At 38.2% G+C, this 23,108-nt stretch overlaps 1 protein-coding gene across 1 annotated transcript in view; it reads right to left on the reverse strand.

Annotated features, from left to right (window-relative positions):
* Positions 1-2,550: 2,550 nt before the first annotated feature.
* Positions 2,551-23,108, reverse strand: part of SEC62 (SEC62 homolog, preprotein translocation factor) — a 40,583-nt gene continuing 20,025 nt past the window's right edge. Inside the window, exons 6-8 of the mRNA XM_032260833.1 lie at positions 22,791-22,851; positions 20,266-20,385; positions 2,551-5,963 (exon numbers count right to left, since the gene is read on the reverse strand). Of these exons, the coding sequence (XP_032116724.1) occupies positions 5,494-5,963; positions 20,266-20,385; positions 22,791-22,851 (651 nt within the window). The 3' untranslated portion in view covers positions 2,551-5,493. The remainder of the gene's footprint in view (positions 5,964-20,265; positions 20,386-22,790; positions 22,852-23,108) is intronic.

Consider the following 23,108-nt stretch of genomic DNA (forward strand, 5'->3'; position numbering starts at 1 on the left):
GTATAGAAATTATCTGGGTGTGGTAGCATGCAATTGTACTCCAAGCTACTTGGGAGGTTGGGGTGGGAGGATTGCTTGAGCCCAGGAGGTCACGGCTATAGTGAGTTTTGATTATGTCACTATACTCCAGCATGAGTGACAGAATAAAGAGACCCCCATCTCAAAATAAATACATAAAATAAGTAGAAGTTGCTATAAAAATCTTGACTTTTTTATTTAGGAGTAAGATATAATCTATCAAAACAAAACATCACATTAACACATGTAATGAAATTTGTGACATGAAATGTGAATATTATTAAAATTGACTTATGCTAAGTATCATTGGCCTTTGAATATGTTATAGTCCTATTTGAAACATTGGTGGATCTGATTAGCTAGGGCAAGGGTTCTTAACCTAGAATTCACAGACCTCTAAGGGATTCAAGGATAGAATCCAGAAGACACATGAACTTGGATGGGAAAAACTAACTTTAATTTCACTAGCCTAAAACTAAAACTTCGTATTTCCTTCAATGACGAGTGCAGACAACAATCCACAGTTGTACTAGCTAGTAACTTTGTCAACAGAAATCAGGTATTTTCATGTTACACCACAGTTGTTGCAGAGATCTAATATATGTTTTATGCTACTTCAACACCGTAGCAGTTATTACATACACTCATAGATCTGGCTATTAAATGTACACCTATAACTACCACATCACAAAGTAACATATTTTGGTAGCTCACACTTCAGTGTAATTGGTTTCCTTTGTAACCCCATGGATTTCTTTTCTGCATTTAAAAACATTATTCTGGCTGGGCATGGTGGCTCACGTCTGAAATCTCAGCACTTTGGGAGGCCGAGGCGGGTGGATCACCTGAGGTCAGGAGTTCAAGATCAGCCTGGCCAACATGGCGAAACCCTGTCTCTACTGAAAACACAAAAATTAGTCGGGTGTGGTGGCATGTGCCTGTAATCCCAGCTACTCAGAAGGCTGAGGTAAAAGGATCACTTGACCCTCAGGAGGCGGAGGTTGCAGTGAGCCGAGATTTCGCCACTGTACTCCAGCCTGGAAGACAGAGTGAAACTCCATCTCAAAACAAACAAAAAAGCATTACTCTGAGGAGTCCATGACACAAAAACTTAAAGTGATCTAGGAAATCACTGAACATGACATGAGACCAAAGTGTGATGATCTGACCCCCTTGAAATTTAACTTATCTTTCCTTCTTTCTGTCCAGCTAGGAAGAGATCATAGGCCTTTTGGACAACCCTAAAACTATAAACCTCAGGAAAGATGTCCTTTCTCAGACTGACATTTCGTCTGAATTGAACAGCCATGTAATTAAAGTGTCAAAGGGTCTCTGTGCTAGGTTGGACAAAAGAAATAAATGCATTGGGACCTACTCAGAAACTCACAACTAAATGCTTTAGCTATTGGTTTAAGGGCTTGCCAAAGACGACGAATTTAAAGTCATCTCCTTGTTTAGTTATCTGCATGACATCCACTAGAACAGGATTTTAGTTGCTGAAATTCTTACAACATGCTGTATAAAGTTATGGGATCTTTTCTAATCTTTGGTGATAAGGATCTGACAGAGGTAATTCTTCACTGGAATTTTTGTTCCCTAGGAATTTCTCCTTGGTATTGGTCTGAGTTCCAATAAGAAACAGATGGTTCTTTCCTTATGATGTTATGAGGAGATATTATACAGAAGTATAGGTATAGGCTACCCAGAGGAAACACAGTAGCTTCAGCAATTCCAGGACAGTGGCAGCAGAACTGACATCATCCTTGGCCAGAAAGGAAGAGTGCAGGGACTGGCAACCTGGAAAGCGGGGGAGGAGTTTGGGAGAAGTGACCTTTGAGTGCTGAGGCAGCCCCCCAACCCGGGGAGAAGAGCCAAGAAATAGGCACCCTACCATCTTCTGATCTCTGGTCAAGACATTCCTTGGCCAAACCCACTCAGAAGCCAGGAGGCATCGGAGGCACAGGAGTGGTCCATTCAGGTCAGCTTTGTGGGCAGAAAGCAGAGTGGAGCTGGAGGGAAAAAACAGATCCTGCATATGTGGCAAATTGCTGCTGTAGCACTTAACACGCTATTTGATGGTACAAGAGGGTAGAATTGTATTTTTATTCATTGTTGTGCCTAGTAAAATTCTGGTACATGGTTAACTGCTCAGTATTACTGAGTGAATAAACAGAGACCTGAAACAGTAAAAGCAAATCATCTACTACACAATTAGGAATTACTTTCAGATACAGGATATTTAAAATGTCACTCAAAATACTAGAGCATGATTCAGCAAAAAATTCTATTCCATAAACCAGGTAGATAAATGTCACAGCTTTAAAACATAGTTAAGTACAGCTGGTACAGTTGATCCTCGTTATTCGCGGATTCCGTATTTGTGAATTTGCCTAACCTAAATTTTGCAGTGCAGCAGAAAACTTGCTGAGCTTCAACATATTCTCCGCTGAGGTTGAACAAGGCCACGTTCCAGCCCTCATACTGTAAATGTGTCCTTTTTACTTGAATACCACGGTTTTTGCATTTGTATTTTTTGATTTCATTGTTTAAAATGGCCCCCAAGCATAGTGCTAAGGGCAAAAAGCTGTTCCTAAGGGCAAAAAGGCTGTTATGTGCCTTATGAAGCTTATGTGTCAGATAAGCTTCATTCAGGCATGAGTTACAGTGTTGTTGGTCATGACTTCAGTGTTAATGAATCAACTGTATTAAATAAGGTGTCTTTACAACAGAAACTTACGTGCTGACTGCTTGATGAAAATGTGACCAGTGGCTTGCAGAAGCCTAGCCCTGTATTTCCCCTAGGTTCTGTATTTGCTAATTCAGTGTTTGCAGTGACTTTACAGAACATAACTATCTTGAAAATGAGAATCAACCATACTTGCTGTTTTCCAGTTCCTAATAAAGATTTAAAAAAATTCAATTTACAAAAGACACAAGATTTTTTTTGTCAGCAGCTAATTGATACTCATGATGTAAAACCAGAAAGAGGGAAGAAACACCAAAATCCATCACCACTGCATAATTTCAACGTGATATATTAAAATTTATTACTTCCTGAATAGTATTCAACTAAATCTATATTATTTCATTAACGCTATCTAGGACATATGGTTTGAAAATTAAAGAATCCAGTAAGAGGGAAAAGGAAAAATACCTTATTTAATACATTGACTTTAAGAACAATCACATACGCATTATTCTTACCATCTCAATCTAGCCTCTGGTAAATCCAATCCTGCTTAGTCAGGCCAATTGATACCCTCTACAATAAACCCTACATGATCAAAAAGCTTCGTGCTTCTACTTACAGCAGCATAGCAAATCTGAAGTTCTTTTAAAAAAAATCACCATTCTATTAACAATTATAAATAATTTTCCATGCTCTGGTACAAGAATATTTAATGTTAGCCAAGAAAGATAGCCATCTATTCCACTGAGGATTGTAGTAGAGGCGGCCTTTGATTTTTATATTTGTTTAAAGTACACAACTTGAATAGTAAAAGAGAAACTGAGCTGAAATTTCTAATTCACTTTCTAACCGTAGTAAGAATGATATTTCCCCCCAGGGATCACCAAATATTTATAAAAATTTGCACTAACATTCTGTAAGAATCCACACACATCAGTAAGAAGCTGACTTTCCTGTTGGCCATGCTCCAAATGTCTTTAAGACTAGAACAAAGTACATATATTATAAAAAATTTCAGGATAAATATTGAGTGCCTGGGTATGATCAAAGAAAAGTAAAAGTGAATAAAATCATTTTCATTTCTGAAAAAACACCACTTTTATACCCCAAAATAGGTATCAATGTTACTGTAAAGAAACTCAGAAGCGATCATTATATATATGCTTACTGTGGAAATAAAGTAGTAGAGCTCTGGGAGTGGGAGGGGAAAATACCCAGGCACTTAACGAACATTCGCTAAAAATGAACTCTTAAAGTGACTGCAGCCTTGACATAGTTGCATTAACATCAATAGCCATATTTCTGTCCACTTACAGGGACTACTATAAAGAAGGAATCAAGCCATGTTTAATAAAATGTGTCAATGATACAAAAAATGTATTTTTCACAATTAGAAAAATTTAACATCTTTAATTCAAACACTTAGATGAGAAACAGCCTAAAGAAAAGACTTACATACACTACCTATTTAAACCACAAAGCAAAATGCTCTCACTGTGACTGAAGGAAAATCATTTAATATTCATTATTAGTTTATAAAAGTATTACTCCAAGGAATGATTATGCTCATAAGTAAACAAGAGTTTTCCAAAAGACTTGTAACTAAGATGTACAAGACATAAAATCAAACTGCAAAACTAGTTCAAAGCAATTACAGTCCAATAGTTCTCTGTTTTATTTTATTATCTTTATTTTAAATTTGGTATTTTAGAATAGGAAATTATCTTTCACAGCAATGCCTCCTGGTCTGATAATACAGTATCTCATTTTTGAATGTAAAGGTTTAAAATAAATCAAAATAAACATTAAGGCGTACAAAGCTACTTTAAGTCTGCTCTTATTTAATAAAGATCAGTTTTTGCTCATATTCAAAATACATGGAATGTTGGCACAAAACTGAAGCTGCTGTAGAAAGATCATAGATGTTGTGGGTTACTGAAACTTCCATTTCTCTAAAAACATACCCTTACATGGTCTTAATTTTACGAATTTAAGGGTTGAGAAATATCTAAATAATAAGTAACAATTAAAATAAAATGTTTTATTTGTAAATTATGTACAGAATACACTTTACTTTACGACAACGAATTGGGGAGGGAGGGAGGAGGGAGAGCCATCACCTTCCAACCAGTGCTGTTCCCCTTCTCTGTTGGAGATGACCATCTTTCTCTGAATCAGACGTACAAATCGGTGTGGATTTCCTACATTGGAAAAAGGATTTAGCTAAACTAGAAGTGTTGCTGGATTGTTACTAGTTGGCTTGTTTCCATAAAACAGTTTTGAACTCTGCTAACTCAGAGTCTTAAGAAATTTCCTGGTATAATTTTATAATGAAAAATAAAAGCTTAACTATCAAGAACAATGAATTTATGCATCTTAAAGAAACTGTGAAATGGCTACATAACTATGCATAATCTGAAATGTTGGAGTTTCTTTGTTCCTTTTATTTTTGATTAGTCTAACAGTAAAAAGCCATACCACTGTCAAAAATGCCAATGTAAATTTAACTGTGGAAAGTATATATTTGATAACTGTCAAAATGAATGAGACCTACTTACTGTAAAATTATCAAATGGATAAAATGTATTAATGGCTTTAAACTGTACCAATAATAGTGCCAATATTCTATAAAATGAAGGACTGAATATAACTGCTTGAATGTCAAATACATTTCAGTAAACAGAATTTAAAGAATGCTACAAATGCCATGTGTTTAATATAATAATCAGCCAACATAGAAAATCCAACCTCTTGTACTTATTCAATCAGTCCCCAAATTAGTCAGATTATGATTTTTCATGTGAAGATTTAGGTGTTTCCCCATCACTGTCTTCCTCCTCCTCCTCTTCACAATCCCCATCTGTTTGCTGTTCCAGTTCCTCTTTTGTTATCATTTCAAAATCATTTCCATTTCCACTGCTGTGCTGGGATCGATCATCTTCCCTCCTGTCACTGTCCGTGTCTGAATGCCGCTCTCCTCCTGAGCCTTCTGTTCCATGATTTCCTGGTCCTACTTTCCCCTCCTCATCTTCCTTTTTCTCACTGTCTGACTTTTCCTCACTGTCAGACTTCTGTTGCTTTTTGGTTTCAGATTTCTCATCTTTCTTTAAGTCTGCTTTTGGTCCTTTGTATTCATGTGTGTACAGAGGCCTGAAGGAGTCAATGAAGCCCACATCAGCAGTCAGGTTTGGCAAGAACCAAAAGTGGTGCCTTCCTCCAGTTATGAGCCAAATGATGAGAAATAGAATGCATCGAGCTGAGGGGAAAAACATTTCTCTAATTGAGTAATTCAAACATTGCCTCAGAGAGAATATTTGTTAATGAAAAGCTGGGAAAACAGTTTTATTATTTGCATATTTCATACACCTTAAATATGAATATTTAAATCCTGACTGGGAGTGCTAATCCCAGCTACTTGGGAGGATCACTTGAGCCCAGGAGCTCACGGCTGCAGTGAGCTACAGTGAGCTATAATTATACCACTGCATGCTTGAAAACAACAAAAAATTTCCTGACTAGTGTAGCAGCTATCACGGTATTCTAGGGGCAGAGCACATTGCTCTGAACTTGAGTACACAATGCAATAATGTCACTCTGAAAAAAATTACTTATTTTTTCCATCTGGGTGTTGTTTCATGGATATGCACCTCTGATTTATGCACTTGTGATACTATGCTTCAATACACAATAGCAATCAGTTGGAAATTTAAGTATACATAAGATCATAGTGTAGGAAAAGAAGAATAAAATTAAATTATAAAAGATGTTTAGGAAGGAAGCCTTTAAGAAGGAAAAAGAAGGGCTGCATCATGACTTCCCAAGGCCGTAAACCGTTTTGCCTTTGTAAGGGACTTCCTCCACAAAAACTAAAAATTATATTTTCTATACATTTATGACTATATTTTCTATACATTTGTATAAACACGAAAAAAATACTGCATAGGCCGGGTGCGGTGGCTCACATCTGTAATCTTAGCACTATGGGAAGCCGAGGCAGGCACATCATGAGGTCAGGAGTTTGAGACCAGCCTGACCAACACGGTGAAACCCCGCCTCTACTAAAAAAAGATACAAAAATTAGCTGGGCATGGTGGTGCGTGCCTGTAATCCCAGCTACTCAGGAGGCTGAGGCAGGAGAATCCCTTGAACCTGGAAGGCAGAAGTTGCAGTGAGCCGAGATCTCGCCACTGTACTCCAGCTGGGGGACAAAGCGACACCCCATCTGAAAAAACAAAATAATATACTGCAAAGGTTTACTATTACATACATGTATATACATTACTACTTCTGATTTAAAAGAAAAATCAAAATATTTCTGTGGATCCCTATATGTATCTTGGTCCAAGGCACATGCTTACTCTGTCTAAAGGATAAGTGATGCCTGGATAAAGAATCCCAGTATTAGAAAGTTTCCATCTTTTAATCCTTTTTGTCTTATTTATTTGTTGAGGACAACGTCTTGTTCTGTTGCCCAGGCTGGAGTGCAGTGGCACAATCATGACCTGCTGCTGCCTCAAACTCCTGGGCTCAAGTGATCCTCCCACCTCAACCTCTAAGTGGCAGGTACATGCCAACCATGCTCGGCTAATTTTTTGTATTTTTTGTAGGGATAGGGTCTTGCCATGCTGCCCAGTCTGGTCTTGAACTCCTGGGCTCAAACTCCCAAAGTGCTAGGATTACAGGTATGTAACTATCATCTATCTATCTAATCTCTCTCTCTCTCATCTACCTACCCTCCCTCTCTCTCTCTCTCTCTTCTCTTCCCCTGTTTCTCCCCACTGCCTCTTTCTCTCTCCCTACTTTTAGAGACAGGTTCTTGCTATGTTGTCCAGGCCAGTCTTGAACACCTGGCTTTAGGCGATCCTCTCACCTCAGCCTCTCACGTAGCTGGGATCACAGTTGTGAGCCACTGAACCTTATCTTTCTGTTTTATTAATTAGGTACATTACATAATTTTTACTTTTTAAAGACCAATCCTCTCAATATTAGGAAAAATACAATGTTAATGAAAGCAAAAACACTTAAACACATAAGGTTTATTCTTTGATAATACTATATTATGATAGAAAAATGGAATTTGAATTTTAAAATTTGTAGTAATGACTTCCACTATTGACTCTTACTGGTTCTTAAATTCAGACACACTGAAAAACCTGATTAAAAGAGCTATGCGGGGAGAGGATCCAAGATGGCTGAATAGGAATAGCTCTGGATTGCAGTTCCCAGCAAAAACACAGAGGGTGAGTGATCACTGCATTTCCAAACGAATTTTTACTGCCTACAGACCAGGCGATTCCCGAGCAGAAAAGCACCATGAGTCTCCAGCGCTGTTTCAGCTGGTGCAGCGGGTCTCCACACAAATACTCACACAAATCCGGGTGCCATTTCAACTGGCAACCTGAATGCCTGAGAGACAGAGTCACCCGTTCAACTGAAAAAAAGGGGGCTGAAACAGGGTGCCAGGTGATCTGGCTCGGCTGGTCCCACCCCCACAAAGACCAGCAATCTGAAACGTTCTGGCTTGAGAGCTTCACAGCAAGCACTGCTGGACCCGGGACAGTCCAGCTCTGTGGAGGGGAAGGGCATCTGCCATTACTCAAGGCAGTCCGCCACTACCGAGGCAGTCCGCCATTACAGAGGCAGTCCGCCATTACTGAAGTTCAACCTATAACCCTACAAACAAAACTGGAAGGAAGTTTACACAGCAACTGGACAGAGCCCACGGCAGCTCAGCAATGCCTCTGCTGGCAGACTGTGACTAGGTTACCTCCTTGCTGGGCAGGGCATCTCTGAAAAAAAGGCAGCAGAATGACAGGAACTTATAAATAAAACCCCACCTTCCCAGGACAGAACACCTGGGAAAAAAAGGTGGTTATGAGTTCCGCTGCAGCAGATTTAAAAGTACATGCCCAGCAGCTCTGAACAGAATAGCAGAGCTCACAGCTCAGCACTTCAGTTCCTATAAGGGACAGATTGTCTCCTCAAGCAGCTCCCCGACCCCTGTATAACCAAAGAGTCACCTCATAAAGGAGAGCTCAGGCTGACATCTGGTGGGTACCCTTCTGGGACAAAGATAGCAGAAGAAGAAACTGGCAGCAACCTTTACAGTTCTGCAGCCACTGCAGGTGATCCCAGGCAAGCAGGGTCTGGAGTGGACCTCCAGCAGTCCTGCAGCAGGGGGGCCAGACTGTTAGAAGAAAAACTAAGAAACAGAAAGAAATAACTTCATCAGCAACAAAAAGGATGGCCACTCTGAGACCCCATCTGAAAGTCAACAACCACAAAGACCACAGGCAGATAAATCCACAAAGATGGGAAGAAACCAGCGCAAAAAGGATGAAAATACCCAAAACCAGAATGCCTCTCCTCCTCCAGGGGATCACAACTCCTCACCGGCAAGGGAACAAGGCTGGATGGAGAATGAGTGTGATGAATTGACAGAAACAGGCTTCAGAAGGTGGATAATAAGAAACTTCTCTGAGCTAAAAGAACATGTTCTAACCCAATGCAAAGAAACTAAGAACCTTGAAAAAAGGTTTGATGAAATGCTAACAAGAATAAACAGCTTAGAGAGGAATACATATGAATTCATGGAGGTGATAAACACGAGAACTTCACGAGGCATATACAAGTTTCAATAGCCAAATTGACCAAGCAGAAGAAAGGGTATCAGAGATTGAAGATCAACTCAATGAAATAAAATGAGAAGGCAAGATTAGAGAAAAAAGACTAAAAAAAATGAACAAAGTCTCCAAGAAATATGGGATTATGTGAAAAGACCTAACGTATGTTTGACAGGTGTACCTGAATGTGATAGAGGGAATGAATCCAAGCTGGAAAACACTCTTCAGGATATTATCCAGGAGAACTTCCCCAACCTAGCAAGGCAAGCCAACATTCAAGTTCAGGAAATACAGAGACCACCACAAAGAATTTCCTCACGAAGAGCAACCTCCAAGGCACATAATCATCAGATTCACCAGGGCTGAAATGAAGGAAAAAATGCTAAGGGCAGCCAGAGAGAAAGGTTGGGTTACCGACAAAAGGACGCTTATCAGACTCACAGCGGATCTCTCAGCAGAAACCCTACAAAAGCCAGAAGAGAGTGGGGGCCAATAATCAACATCCTCAAAGAAAAGAACTTTCAACCTAGAATTTCATATCCAGCCAAACTAAGCTTCATAAGTGAAGGAGAAATAAAATCCTTTATCAACAAGCGATTGCTCAGAGATTTCATCACCACGATGCTTGCTTTACAAGAGCTCCTAAAACAAACATTAAACACAGAAAGGAACAACCAGTACCAGCCACTCCAAAAACATACCAAATGGTAAAGAGCATCGACACAATAAAGAAACTACATCAACTAATGGGCAAAACAGCCAGCTAGCATAAAAATGACAGGATCAAATTCACACATAACAATATTAACCTTAAATGTAAATGGGCTAAATGCTCCAATCGAAAGACACAGACTGGCAAATTGGATAAAAAGTCAAAACTCATTGGTGTGCTGTATCCAGGAAACCCATCTCACATGCAAGGATACACACAGGCTCAAAATAAAAGGATGGAGGAAGACCTACCAAGCAAATAGAGAGTAAAAAAGAGCAGGAGTTGCAATCCTAGTCAATAAAATAGACTTTAAACCAACAAAGATCAAAAGAGACAAAGAAGGGCATTATATAATGGTAAAAGGATCAATGCAAAAAGAAGAGCTAATGATCCTAAATATATACGCGTCCAATATAGGAGCACCCAAATACATAAAGCAAGTACTTAATGACCTACAAAGAGATTTAGACTCCGACACAATAATAGCAGGAGACTTTAACACTCCACCGTCAATATTAGACAGATCAACGAGACAGAAAATTAACAAGGACATCCGGGACTTGAACCCAGACCTGGACCAAGCAAACCTAATAGACATTTACAGAACTCTTTACCCCAAATCCACAGAATATACATTCTTCTCAGCACCATATCACACCTACTCTAAAACCGACCACATAATTGGAAGTAAATCACTCTTCAGCAAATGCAAAAGAAAAGAAATCATAACAGTCTCTCAGACCACAGTGCAATCAAATCAGAACTCAGAATTCAGAAACTAACTCAGAACCACACAACTTCATGGAAACTGAACAAGTGGCTCTGGAATGTTGACTCGATAAACAATGCAAATGAAGGCAGAAATAAAGAGGTTCTTCAAAACCAATGAGAATGAAGACACAACATACCAGAATCTATGGGACACTTTTAAAGCAGTGTCTTGAGGAAAATTTATACCAATAAATGCCAGCATGAGAAGCAAGGAAAGACCTAAAATCGACACCCTATTGTCAAAATTGAAAGAGCTAGAGAAGCAAGATCAAAAAAACTCAAAAGCTAGCAGAAGACAAGAAATAACTAAGATCAGAGCAGAACTGAAGGAGATAGACACACAAAAAACCCTTCGAAAAAATCAATAGATCCAGGAGCTGGTTTTTTGAAAAGATCAACAAAATAGACAGACTGCAGCCAGATTAATAAAAAAGAAAAGAGAGAAGAATCAAATAGATGCAATAAAAAACAATAAAGGGGATATCACCACTGATTCTACAGAAATACAAACCACCATCAGAGAGTACTACAAACAACTCTATGCACATAAACCAGTAAATCTGTAAGAAATGGATAAATTCCTGGACACTTGCACCCTCCCAAGCCTAAATCAGGAAGAAGTTGAAACCCTGAATAGACCAATAACAAGGGCTAAAGTTGAGGCAGCAATTAATAGCCTACCAACCAAAAAAAGCCCAGGTCCAGATGGGTTCACAGCTGAATTCCACCAGACATACAAAGAGGAGCTGGTACCACTCCTTCTGAAACTATTCCAAACAACCCAAAAAGAGGGAATCTTCCCCAAATCATTTTATGAGACCAATATCATCCTGATACTAAAACTCGGCAGAGACTCAACAAAAAAAGAAAACTTCAGGCCAATATCCATGATGAACATAGATGCAAAAATCTTCAATCAAACACTGGCAAACCGGTTGCAACAACACATCAAAAAGCTTATCCATCATGATCAAGTAGACTTCATCCTGGGGATGCAAGGCTGGTTCAACCTATGCAAGTCTATAAACGTAATTCACCATATAAACAGAACCAAAGACAAAAACCATGACTATCTCAACAGATGCAGAGAAGGCCTTCGACAAATTCAACAGCCCTTTATGCTAAAAACTCTCAATAAACTAGGTATTGATGGAACGTATCTCAAAATAATAAAAGCTATTTATGAAAAACCCACAGTCAATATCATACTGAATGGGCAAGAACTGGAAGCACTCCCTTGGAAACCTGGCACTAGACAATGATGCCCTCTCTCACTATTCCTATTCAATATAGTATTGGAAGTTCTAGCCACAGCAATTAGGCAAGAAGAAGATATAAAGCATATTCAATTAGGAAAGGAGGAAGTCAAATTGTCTCTATTTGCAGATGACATGACTGTATATTTAGAAGTCCCTACTGTCTCAGCCCAAAATCTCCTTAAACTGATAAGCAACTTCAGCAAAGTCTAAGGATACAAAATCAATGTGCAAAAATCACAAGCATTCCTATACACCAATAACAGACTTAAAGAGAGCCAAATCAAGAACAAACTGCCATTCACAATTGCTACAAAGACAATAAAATACCTAAGAATACAACTAACAAAGGATGTAAAGGACCTCTTCAAGGAGAACTACAAACTACTGCTCAAGGAAATAAGAGAGGACTCAAACAGATGGAAAAACATTCCATGCTCATGGTTAGGAAGAATCAATATCATGAAAACGGCCATAATGCCCAAAGTAATTTATAGAATCAACACTATCCCCATCAAGCTACCTATGACCCTCTTCACAGAACTGGAAAAAACCACCTTAAACTTCATATGGAACCAAAAGAGAGCCTGCATAGCTGTGACAATTCTAAGCAAGAACAAAGCTGGAGGCATCACGCTACCTGACTTTAAACTATACTACCAGGCTACAGTAATCAAACAGCATGGTGCTGGTGCCAAAACACAGATACAGACCAATGGACAAGAACAGAGGCCTCGGAGGCAATGCCACACATCTACAACCATCTGATCTTTGTCAAACCTGAAAAAAACAAGCAATGGGGAAAGGATTCCCTGTTTAATAAATGGTGTTTGGAAAACTGGCTAGCCATGTGTAGAAAGCAGAAACTGGACCCCTTCCTAACACCTTACATTAAAATTAACTCCAGATGGATTAAAGACATAAACATAAGACCTAACACCATAAAAATGTAAGAAGAAAACCTAGGCAAAACCATTCAGCACATAAGCATAGGCAAGGACTTCATAACTAAAACACCAAAGCACTGGCAACAAAAGCCAAAATAGACAAATGGGATATAATTAAACTCCAGAGCTTCTGTACAGCAAAAGAAACAATCATTAGAGTGAACTGGCAACCAACAGAATGGTAAAAAATTTTTGCAATCTACCCATCTGACAAAGGACTTACATCCAAAATCTACAAAGAACTAAAGCCGATTTATAAGAAAACAAACAAATCCATTCAAAAGTGGGCAAAGGATATGAACAGACACTTTTCTAAAGAAGACACATATGAGGCCAACAAACATATGAAAAAATGCTCATCATCACTGGTCATTAGAGAAATCCAAATCAAAACTACATTGAGATATCATCTCACACCAGTTAGAATGTCAATCATTAAAAAATCTGGAGACAACGTAGATGCTGGAGAGGATGTGGAGAAACAGGAACACTTTTACACTGTTGGTGGGAGTGTAAATTAGTTCAACCATTGTGGAAGACAGTGTGGTGATTCCTCAAGGACCTAGAAATAGAAATTCCATTTGAACTAGCAATCCCATTACTGGGTATATATCCAAAGGATTATAAATTCGTTCTATTATAAGGACACATGCACACATATGTTCACTGTGGCACCGTTTACAATAGCAAAGACTTGTAACCAACCCAAATGCCCATCAATGATAGACTGGACAGGGAAAATGTGGCACATATACACCATGGAATACTATGCAGCCATAAAAAACAGTGAGTTCGTGTCCTCTGTAGTGACACGGATGAACCTGGAAACCATCATTCTCAGCAAACTGACACAGGAACAGAGAATCAAGTACCGCATGTTCTCACTCACAGGCGGGTGTTGAACAATGAAAACACATGGACATAGGGAGGGGAGCATCACACAATGGGGTCTGTCGGGGGGAGACCAGGGGAGGGACAGTGGGGGGTATGGAGTTGGGGAGGGATAACATGGGGAGAAATGCCAGATACAGGTGATGTGGATTGAGGCAGCAAACTGCATTGCCACGTATGTACCTATGCAACAATCCTGCATGTTCTTTACACATACCCCAGAACGTAAAATGCAATAAAAAAAAATTGTAGTAATGAGTTATCACAAACCCCAATATTTAGTTTTCTCTAAATTTACCAATTATGCAGACCTGAGTGATTTCTCCTATTTTTTAAAAGGTCATGATGATTATGTGAATGTTACAGATTAACCAATTATGACAGGATTTTTGCTTTTTTTTCTTTAGACAATTCTATCATTGTTTTCATAGAAAACCTGAAAAAAGCTCACCTGTGTATCTTCCATTATTTTGCTTTGCATAAATGGAAGAAAACAGTTACAGCTGTCTTGACTTTTTAAAATAGCTGTTTTTATTTTCACAAGAATGTAAATATTCTGAAAGACTCCCGTATACATTAGAATCTTTTGTGGTATAAGCGGAAAAGGTAAATATGCTTAAAATTATAATTTAAGAATAATCCACTGATAGAGATAATGAATTTAAGGAGGCTGTACATTTTTCTTCTCCAATTATGGGGCTATGATAGGTTTTACAGGATTGTAAGGCAGATGGTTTATGAAATCTTATATTAAACCAAAGAAAAAGCAAGATAGAAGTGGCACAAATAAAGTCTAATTTCTATTTTTTTTTTTTTTTTTTTTGGAGACGGAGTTTCGCTCTTTTTACCCAGGCTGGAGTGCAATGGCACGATCTTGGCTCACCGCAACCTCCGCCTCCTGGGTTCAGGCAATTCTCCTGCCTCAGCCTCCTGAGTAGCTGGGATTACAGGCACGTGCCACCATGCCCAGCTAATTTTTTGTATTTTTAGTAGAGACAGGGTTTCACCATGTTGACCAGGATGGTCTCGATCTCTTGACCTCGTGATCCACCCGCCTCGGCCTCCCAAAGTGCTGAGATTACAGGCTTGAGCCACCGTGCCCAGCCGAAGTCTAATTTCTTATCACATACAAATGATATGGCAGAATGCTCATGTTTTGCAGTTTTTGCTATGTGGCACTAGATTACTGAGAGTGAAAAGGGAAGAATTTTGGGGAAGCTGTGACATGTACTATAATACCATTCCTATACTAAAAGTGACAGATTTTAGAAAACTGCCAAAGGTCTTATTTTAAATGGCAATATTAACAATGCATATTCAAAGAAATGTCAAATATAATTATAACCAATACATACTATTTCAAGACCCTGACTCTTAAAAATAAATTAGCTGGGCATGGCAGCATGCTCCTGTAGTCAGTCCCAGCTACTCAGGAGGCTGAGGTGGAAGGATTGCTAGAGCCCAGGAGTTTGAGGGTACAATGAGCTATGATTCTGCCAGGTACTTTACTTTGGGCAACAGAGCAAGACCCTGTCTCCCATATATATATATATATATATATATATATATATATATATATATGCATACTATGAAGTCTCTCTCTCTATATATATACACATATATGAAGAGACTCTCTCTCTCATACATATATATATATATGTATGAGAGAGAGAGAGAGAGAGAGAGACTTCAAAGTATAACATATAGAAATATCTAATTATTTGAAAGTATATTTGGAATTGCATTTTCTAAGAGAATCAACATAAAATGTTGGGTTTGTTTCCCAGTATAATTCAAAAACTATTTGGTTCATAATGTATATTTAAATCCACAGCATATTTACAACAAAAATTTATTTAAAAGGACTACTGAAGAAACAATATTTTCAACAGCAAAACCATGTAATAACCATAAACTATTGTGAACACTGTTTTAATTTAAAAATAAGCAAGTAGAGTAATTCTACTCAGTGGAGCTAAACCTTTGCTAAAAATTTCCAAGGAGTTTCTAAATTTCAGGGATTTGAAAGGCAAAAGCACCAATTTTATTATGCCTAATGTCAGATCAAAGTTTTTTTCCTTCTTGATACAGGTATTACACTGACACTAAATTCAAGCAAGCTTAGATTTTATTTCTTGGCCTGCAAATTTGCCCGTGTTCCATGTCAAAAGCATCAGGGGATTTTTCTGCTGCTAGAGGTTACTAAGCCAAAGGAAGGAGGCTGGGCATGGTGGCTCACGCCTGTATTCTCAGCAGTTATGGAGACTGTGGTGGATGGATCACCTAAGGTCAGGAGTTCGAGACTAGCCTGGCCAACATGGTGAAACGCTGTCTCTACTAAAAATACAGAAACTGACGAGTTCACAGCTGAATTCTACCAGAATTACAAAGAGGAGCCGGTAGCATTTCTTCTGAAACTATTCCAAACAATGAAAAAAAGAGAATGGTAACCAAAGCCAAAATTGTCAAATGGAATCTAATTAAACTAAAGAGCTTCTGTACAGCAAAAGAAACTATCATGAGAGTGAACAGGCAACCTACAGAATGGGAGAAAAATTTTGTAATCTACCCATCTGACAAAGGGCTAATATCCAGAATCTACAAAGAACTTAAACAAATTTACAAGACAAAAATAACAACCCCATCAGAAAGTGGGCAAAGGATATGAACAGATACTTCTCTAAAGGAGACATTTATGCAGCCAACAAACATGGAAAAAAAAAAAGCTCATCATCACCGGTCACTAGAGAAATGCAAATCAAAACCACAATGAGATACCACCTCGTGCCAGTTAGACTGGCGATCATTAAAAAATCTGGAGACAACAATATTTGGAGAGGATGTGGAGAAATGGGAAAGCTTTTACATTGTTGGTGGGGGTGTAAATTAGTTCAACCATTGTGGAAGACAGCGTGGTGACTCCTAAAGGATCTAGAACTAGAAATACCATTTGACCCAGCAATCCCATTACTGGGTATATACCAAAAGGATTATAAATCCTTCTATTATAAAGACACACGCACCGTATGTTTATTGCAGCACTGTTCACAACAGCAAAGACTTGGAACCAACCCAAATGCCCGTCAATGATAGGCTGGATAAGGAAAATGTGGCACATATGCACCATGGAATACTATGTAGCCATAAAAAAGGATGAGTTCATGTCCTTTGCAGGGACATGGATGAACCTAGAAACCATCATTCTCAGCAAACTAACACAAGAACAAAAAACCAAACACTGCATGTTCTTACTCATAAGTGGGAATTGAACAATGAGAACACATGGACACAGGGAGAGTAACATCACACACCGAGGTCTGTTGGGTGGTAGGGGGCTAGGGGAGGGATAGCAGTAGGAGAAATACCTAATGTAGATGACAGGACAATAGATGCAGCAAACCACCATGGCACATGTATAACTATGCACGTTCTGCACATGTACCCCAGAACTTAAAGCATAATAATAATAAAAAAAAATAAGGTGAAAAAAATACAAAAATTAGCTGAGCATGGTGGTGGGCACCTATAGTCCCAGCTACTGGGGAAGCTGAGGCAGTAGAATCGCTTGAACTCAAGAGGCGGAGGTTGCAGTGAGCCAAGATTGCACCATTGTACTCCAGCCTGGGCCACAACAGTAAGACTCCATCTCAAAATAAATAAATAAACTAAATAACTAAATAAGATAGAGGAAGGAAATAATGATAGGAGGGTGGAGAAGGCTTCACTCTGTCAGGAATCACAGAGAAGTAAAGGTCCATAACAGTGACGGACTGAAGAAAGATATTGGATAAGCTCTTGGTGGCACCTATCCAGGATACCTTGATGGGCATTGTGAAGGATGTATAAAGGGAAATTCCTTGGGGCCATAGGAGTAATGCTTTATAATGCACCCAGTTCAGATGATCCGATTGTATCCACTAACAATACATATAGGTCAATAATGTGGGTGTTTTGTTTTTTTTTTCTTTTAGAAAGAAGTATTCCTGCATCTTGGCAAAAAAGTTGATTTGCCATTTGGAGAAAATAATCAGAACTTCGTAGCATATGCTAACATAATTCAATATAATTAAAATTTAATGTAGGTAAATCATATGCTACATTACTAGATGGCCTTAGATAAGATGAGAAAAATTCACGCATCTTTACCAAGATGAAAAGTTAAAACTGCCCCGTTTCTATGGCAAATTTTCAAGGACTAGGATTTTAAGGAAAATATTTGTTGATTTTTTCCTAAAGTAATATGTTCACTGTAGGAAAACACAAATGTAAATTACAAAGTTAAAATAATAATTGTCACCATTATGCACATTTGGATGCATTTCCTTCCAATCAACCCTCTCTGGCCTTTGATTATTACCATTAAAAAAAATTTCTTTAAAGAAGGGAAAAGGGCCGGGCGCGGTGGCTCAAGCCTGTAATCCCAGCACTGTGGGAGGCCGAGGTGGGTGGATCACAAGGTCAAGAGATCGAGACCATCCTGGTCAACACGGTGAAACCCCGTCTCTACTAAAAATACAAAAAATTAGCTGGGCATGGTGACGCGTGCCTGTAATCCCAGCTACTCAGGAGGCTGAGGCAGGAGAATTGCCTGAACCCAGGAGGCGGCGGTTGCGGTGAGCCGAGATCGCGCCATTGCACTCCAGCCTGGGTAACAAGAGGGAAACTCCGTCTCAAAAAAAAAAAAAAAAAAAAAAGAAGGGAAAAATACCTCATTATCTTAATTTCATTGTTTAATTACTAGTGATGAGCATTTTTACGTATTTATATTCGTTTTTTATTCCCTCTCCTAAAAAATGAAAGGCTGTTGGTATCCTTTGTCATTTAATATTCCAGTCCTCTTATCAACTGGGAGGAGTAAATGAGAATTGTAATCTTTTGCCAGTCTCAGTTTGTTGCTTGTTTTTAATTTTGTCTGTTTGATATGACAGGGTCTCTTTTATTCTTATGTGATGCAAATTTACTAGCCTTTTTTGTTATTTTTATATTGCTTTTTTTTGGGAGACAGAGTCTCACTCTGTCACCCGGGCTGGAGTGCAGTGGTGTGATCTCAGCTCACTGCAAGCTTTGCCTCCGGGGTTCAAGTGATTTTCCTGCCTCAGCCTCTCAAGCAGCTGGAATTACAGGTGTATGCCACCACGCCCAACTAATTTTTGTATTTTTAGTAGAGATGGGGTTTTACCATGTTTGCCAGGCTGGTCTTGAACTCCTGACTTCAGGTGATCCACCCACCTCCGCCTCCCGAAGTATTGGGATTATAGGTGTGAGTCACCATGCCTGGCCTACACAGCTTTTTATCTATGAAAGATGGCCAGGTGTGGGCACATTCTTATAATCTCAGCACTCTGGGGGCCAATACTGGAGGATCACTTGAAGCCAGGAGTTCAAGACCGGCCTGGGCAGAACGATACCCTACCTCCCTCACACCCCCCTAAAAAGCCAGGCATGATTGCATGTACCAGCAGTCCTTGCTACTTGGGAGGCTGAGGCAGGAGGATTGCTTGAGCCCAAGAGTTCAAGGCTGCAATGAGCTATGATCTTGCCACTTATACTTCAGCCTGGGTGACAGAGCAAGACCCTTTCTCTAAACAAATAAACTATGAAAGACTCCAATCATCCAGAAATGTGGAAAATTCATTTACTTATGTTTTCCTACTTGATTTTTAAAACACTAACTCCTTATTGCATCTAGTATTTTGGTACCTGGGTGAAAGTTACTGATTTTCCCTCAAATGGCAAATCAATTGTTTAGAACCATTTATTAAATATATGTATAGATTATTTAGTAGACGTTTCATTTTTTCTAAGTCAAAATTAAAACATGTTTTACTCAAAGTACTATGTTCAATAAATGACCACTGCAAAACTATTAAAAGACTTTGCTGTAACTAATTTTTAAAGTGTACCTATTTGCAGATTAAGATATAATAATGTATGGTATATTTCAAAACAACTAAGTAAATTTCAAATGTCTCACAATAAATGGTAGGCAAGAAAAGTGATTAGCTTGATTTAATCATTCCACATTGTACACATACACCAAAATATCACACTGTACCCCATAAATGTATACAATTACAATTTGTCAATAAAAAATAATCTTAATAATTTAAAAACATTTTAAAAAGATGTATTAATTCCTTTTTCTGCAGACAAAACAGATTTAATCAAGCCTGAGTTTTGAGATTTGACTCAGAAAGTAGGACCATATACCTCTTGATTTATCTCCATTAATTTTTCTTAAGCTTTACTGAAGCTCCAAATTACAGTCCAACTGCTCAATAGCAACCTTCTTGAGGTCAGTTTTATAATGATACTTACCAAAAGCACGTGAGGTCAGTTTTAAAATAACAATACTTACCAACAGCAAGGAGAAGAATGCTGGCTACAAAACAGCCCGCACCCACACTGAGGTAATAAACACCTACTCTCATTTCTGCTGGCCAAAGGGGGAAGAGGGTGGCCGCTATTACTGCAATCACTGGAACAAGAAATGACAAAGTTAAACTTTTAGAATAAAAACAGAAATGGCATGGCTGCAATTACAGTGAACATATCCCCGAGGGAAAAACTGAAAAACATAAACATATTAAAATATAAAATTGTCATTTTCATAGGTAAAAAATGGTCAATTATGAGCAATTTCATATTGTTCAACCTAACATTTTATACTGTTCTTAAACTAGTTTTTTTTAGTGTAAATTACATATTAGAAAAATAACCTGTGTAGAAATTCAAAACTGCTGCCTTCTTATCAACTGCTCCCATTTTCAAGCTATATCTACCTTATTTTAAAAATATTAAGATAAATGCCTACTAACTAAGGGGGCTAAAAGAAACAGCAGAACAACAAACCTAACAAAAACTGATTTCCAAAACCCCTCTCTGGAGATTCTTCTTTTCGGGTGGAGCTCTGACATCCACAAACTGAAAAAGATTCCTAGGTGATTCCACTACAGATGTTTTTCTGGTACTTAGGGAAACTGTTTACAAGCATCTCCAGTTTGTTTTGCAAGTAAAGTGAGGACACAAGAAAAAATTATAAGAAATTAGAAGCCTGGTTATTAGTTCTTTAGAGTAAGACCAGGGTTAAAATTCTAGCTCTATGACTTATAAGCTAAGTAACCCTAGGCAAGTTACTTAGCTCTTTGAGGCTAAGTTACCTTATATTTAAAAGTGTCTGTTCCTATTTTTAAAAGGTTGTTGTGAGGAGGAAATGATATGCTGTATGTAAAATATCTAGCAAAGCCACTAGTACTCTATTATAAAAGAGTTATTTTGGTTTTTGTTTGTTTTTTGAAACAGGGTGTTTCACTCTGTCACCCAGGCTGGAGTGCGGTGGCATGATCTAGGCTCACCACAGTCTCAACCTCCCGAACTTAGGTGATCCTCCCACCTCAGCATTCTAAGTAGTTGGGACTACAGGTGGGAACCTGCATGGGAAACACCAAGCCTGGCTAATTTTTTTTTATTTTTTGTAGAGACGAGGTTTAGCCCATGTTGCCCATGCTGGTTTTGAACTCTTGGACTCAAGCCATCTCCCTGCCTTGGCCTCCTAAAGTGTTAGGATTACAGGTGTAAGCCACTGAGCCCAGCCTAAAAGAGTTATTTTGAATGGGATCCTATGATATCATATTGACCAGGCTCTTTTTAACTACTATCTTTTTTTTTTTTCTTCAATTTGTTAAATAATTATTTCCCCACAAAACTCCTGGAATATACATCGTTAAAAAACCAAATAAAAAACAAAATCGACTGTAATCCCAGCACTTTGGGACAATCAGACAAATGCCCAGGAGTTCAAGAGCAGCCTGGGCAACATGGTGAAACGCCACCTCTAAATTTTGTAAAAAATACAAAAATTAGCTGGGTGTGGTGGAGTATGCCTATAGTTATAGCTATGCAGTAGGCTGATGTGGGAGGATCACCTGACCTCAGCATTTCGAGGCTGCAGTGAGCCATGACTGTGCCATTGCATTCCAGCCTGGGTGACGGGAATGAGATCCTGTCACAAACAAACAAATCAAAAGGTATAGAGAAATTAAGTCTTCACCTAATTCTTATTTCACCTCCCAGAGGTTAAGTACTATTAGGCTTACCTGTATTCTCAGAGACTGCCTACATGTAATTAACTAGCTACAGGAACTTTTTTCCTAAATAAATGTGCTTATACTATTCTTAATCTTCTCTAACTTTCTTTATTTTTACCTATTTTAGCTATAATACCCTTGCACAGGTACATTTGTGCAACTGTGATTACAGTATAAATGCCTTAAAGTGGAATTTATTAGGTCAAATGGCATAATAAGCATTTCTAATGTGAAAGATATCTGCTAGATTATACTCAAGTATAGTCTAAAGGGATTTGGATAAAAACAGATAATGTGTCAATGCACACACTTTGTGAAACTGTATGGGAACAGCCATGGAATTATTTTCTAAAATTGCTGGGTCATTGTTAACACATATAAAATTTCAAAGACACTGACAAACTGTCCATCACAAAAACTAAAACAATGGACATACCCTGTCGATTTTTTTCTAAGACCTTTATGTCAAGCTTTGCAAGCCTCTTAATCATTACAGCTTTAATTTGTATATATTATGAGTATGATTAAGTATCACTCGGAATGATTGATCACTGCATTTCTTTATCTGTTAACTACCTTGACCATTTTTCTATCAGTTTATCTCTTAAAAGATCTTTGTTTTAATGTGCTGCAAATATTTTCCTTTTTTTTTTTATCATTTATCTTCTGACTTTAAAATATTTTTAAAATGACAACTATTTTATGTTAAATTTAGAACACTTTCTTTTACAGTATCTGCATTTGTTTTTTAAATCGTAGACTGCACTTTAAAAACTACTAACATCTCATTACTTACCAAGAATTAGTCCCATGACAAATGTTTTAAAGTGAACTGGGTCATAGATCCATACATACACCTAGAAGAATCAAGAAACCTCAGTGCTTAAAAGTTCTAATGTCACATTAGAAAGTAATGCTTAATTCTATATTTTAGGTCCCCTAACGCAATCATCAACCTCTTAACATATGAGAAGTACCTTCTAAGGTAAATAAATCCCAAAGATCTTTCCTTTAGTAGTAGTGGTTTTTCTGGCACTAGAAAATGATTATAAGAAATCTGTAAATTCTATAAAGCACTTAAGTAAATTTGTATGTTCGTACACACACACACACA

This window comes from Sapajus apella, unplaced genomic scaffold (assembly GCF_009761245.1).
Source record: "Sapajus apella isolate SASKATOON/1434 unplaced genomic scaffold, GSC_monkey_1.0 scaffold4, whole genome shotgun sequence".
NCBI classification, from domain to species: Eukaryota; Metazoa; Chordata; class Mammalia; order Primates; family Cebidae; genus Sapajus; species Sapajus apella.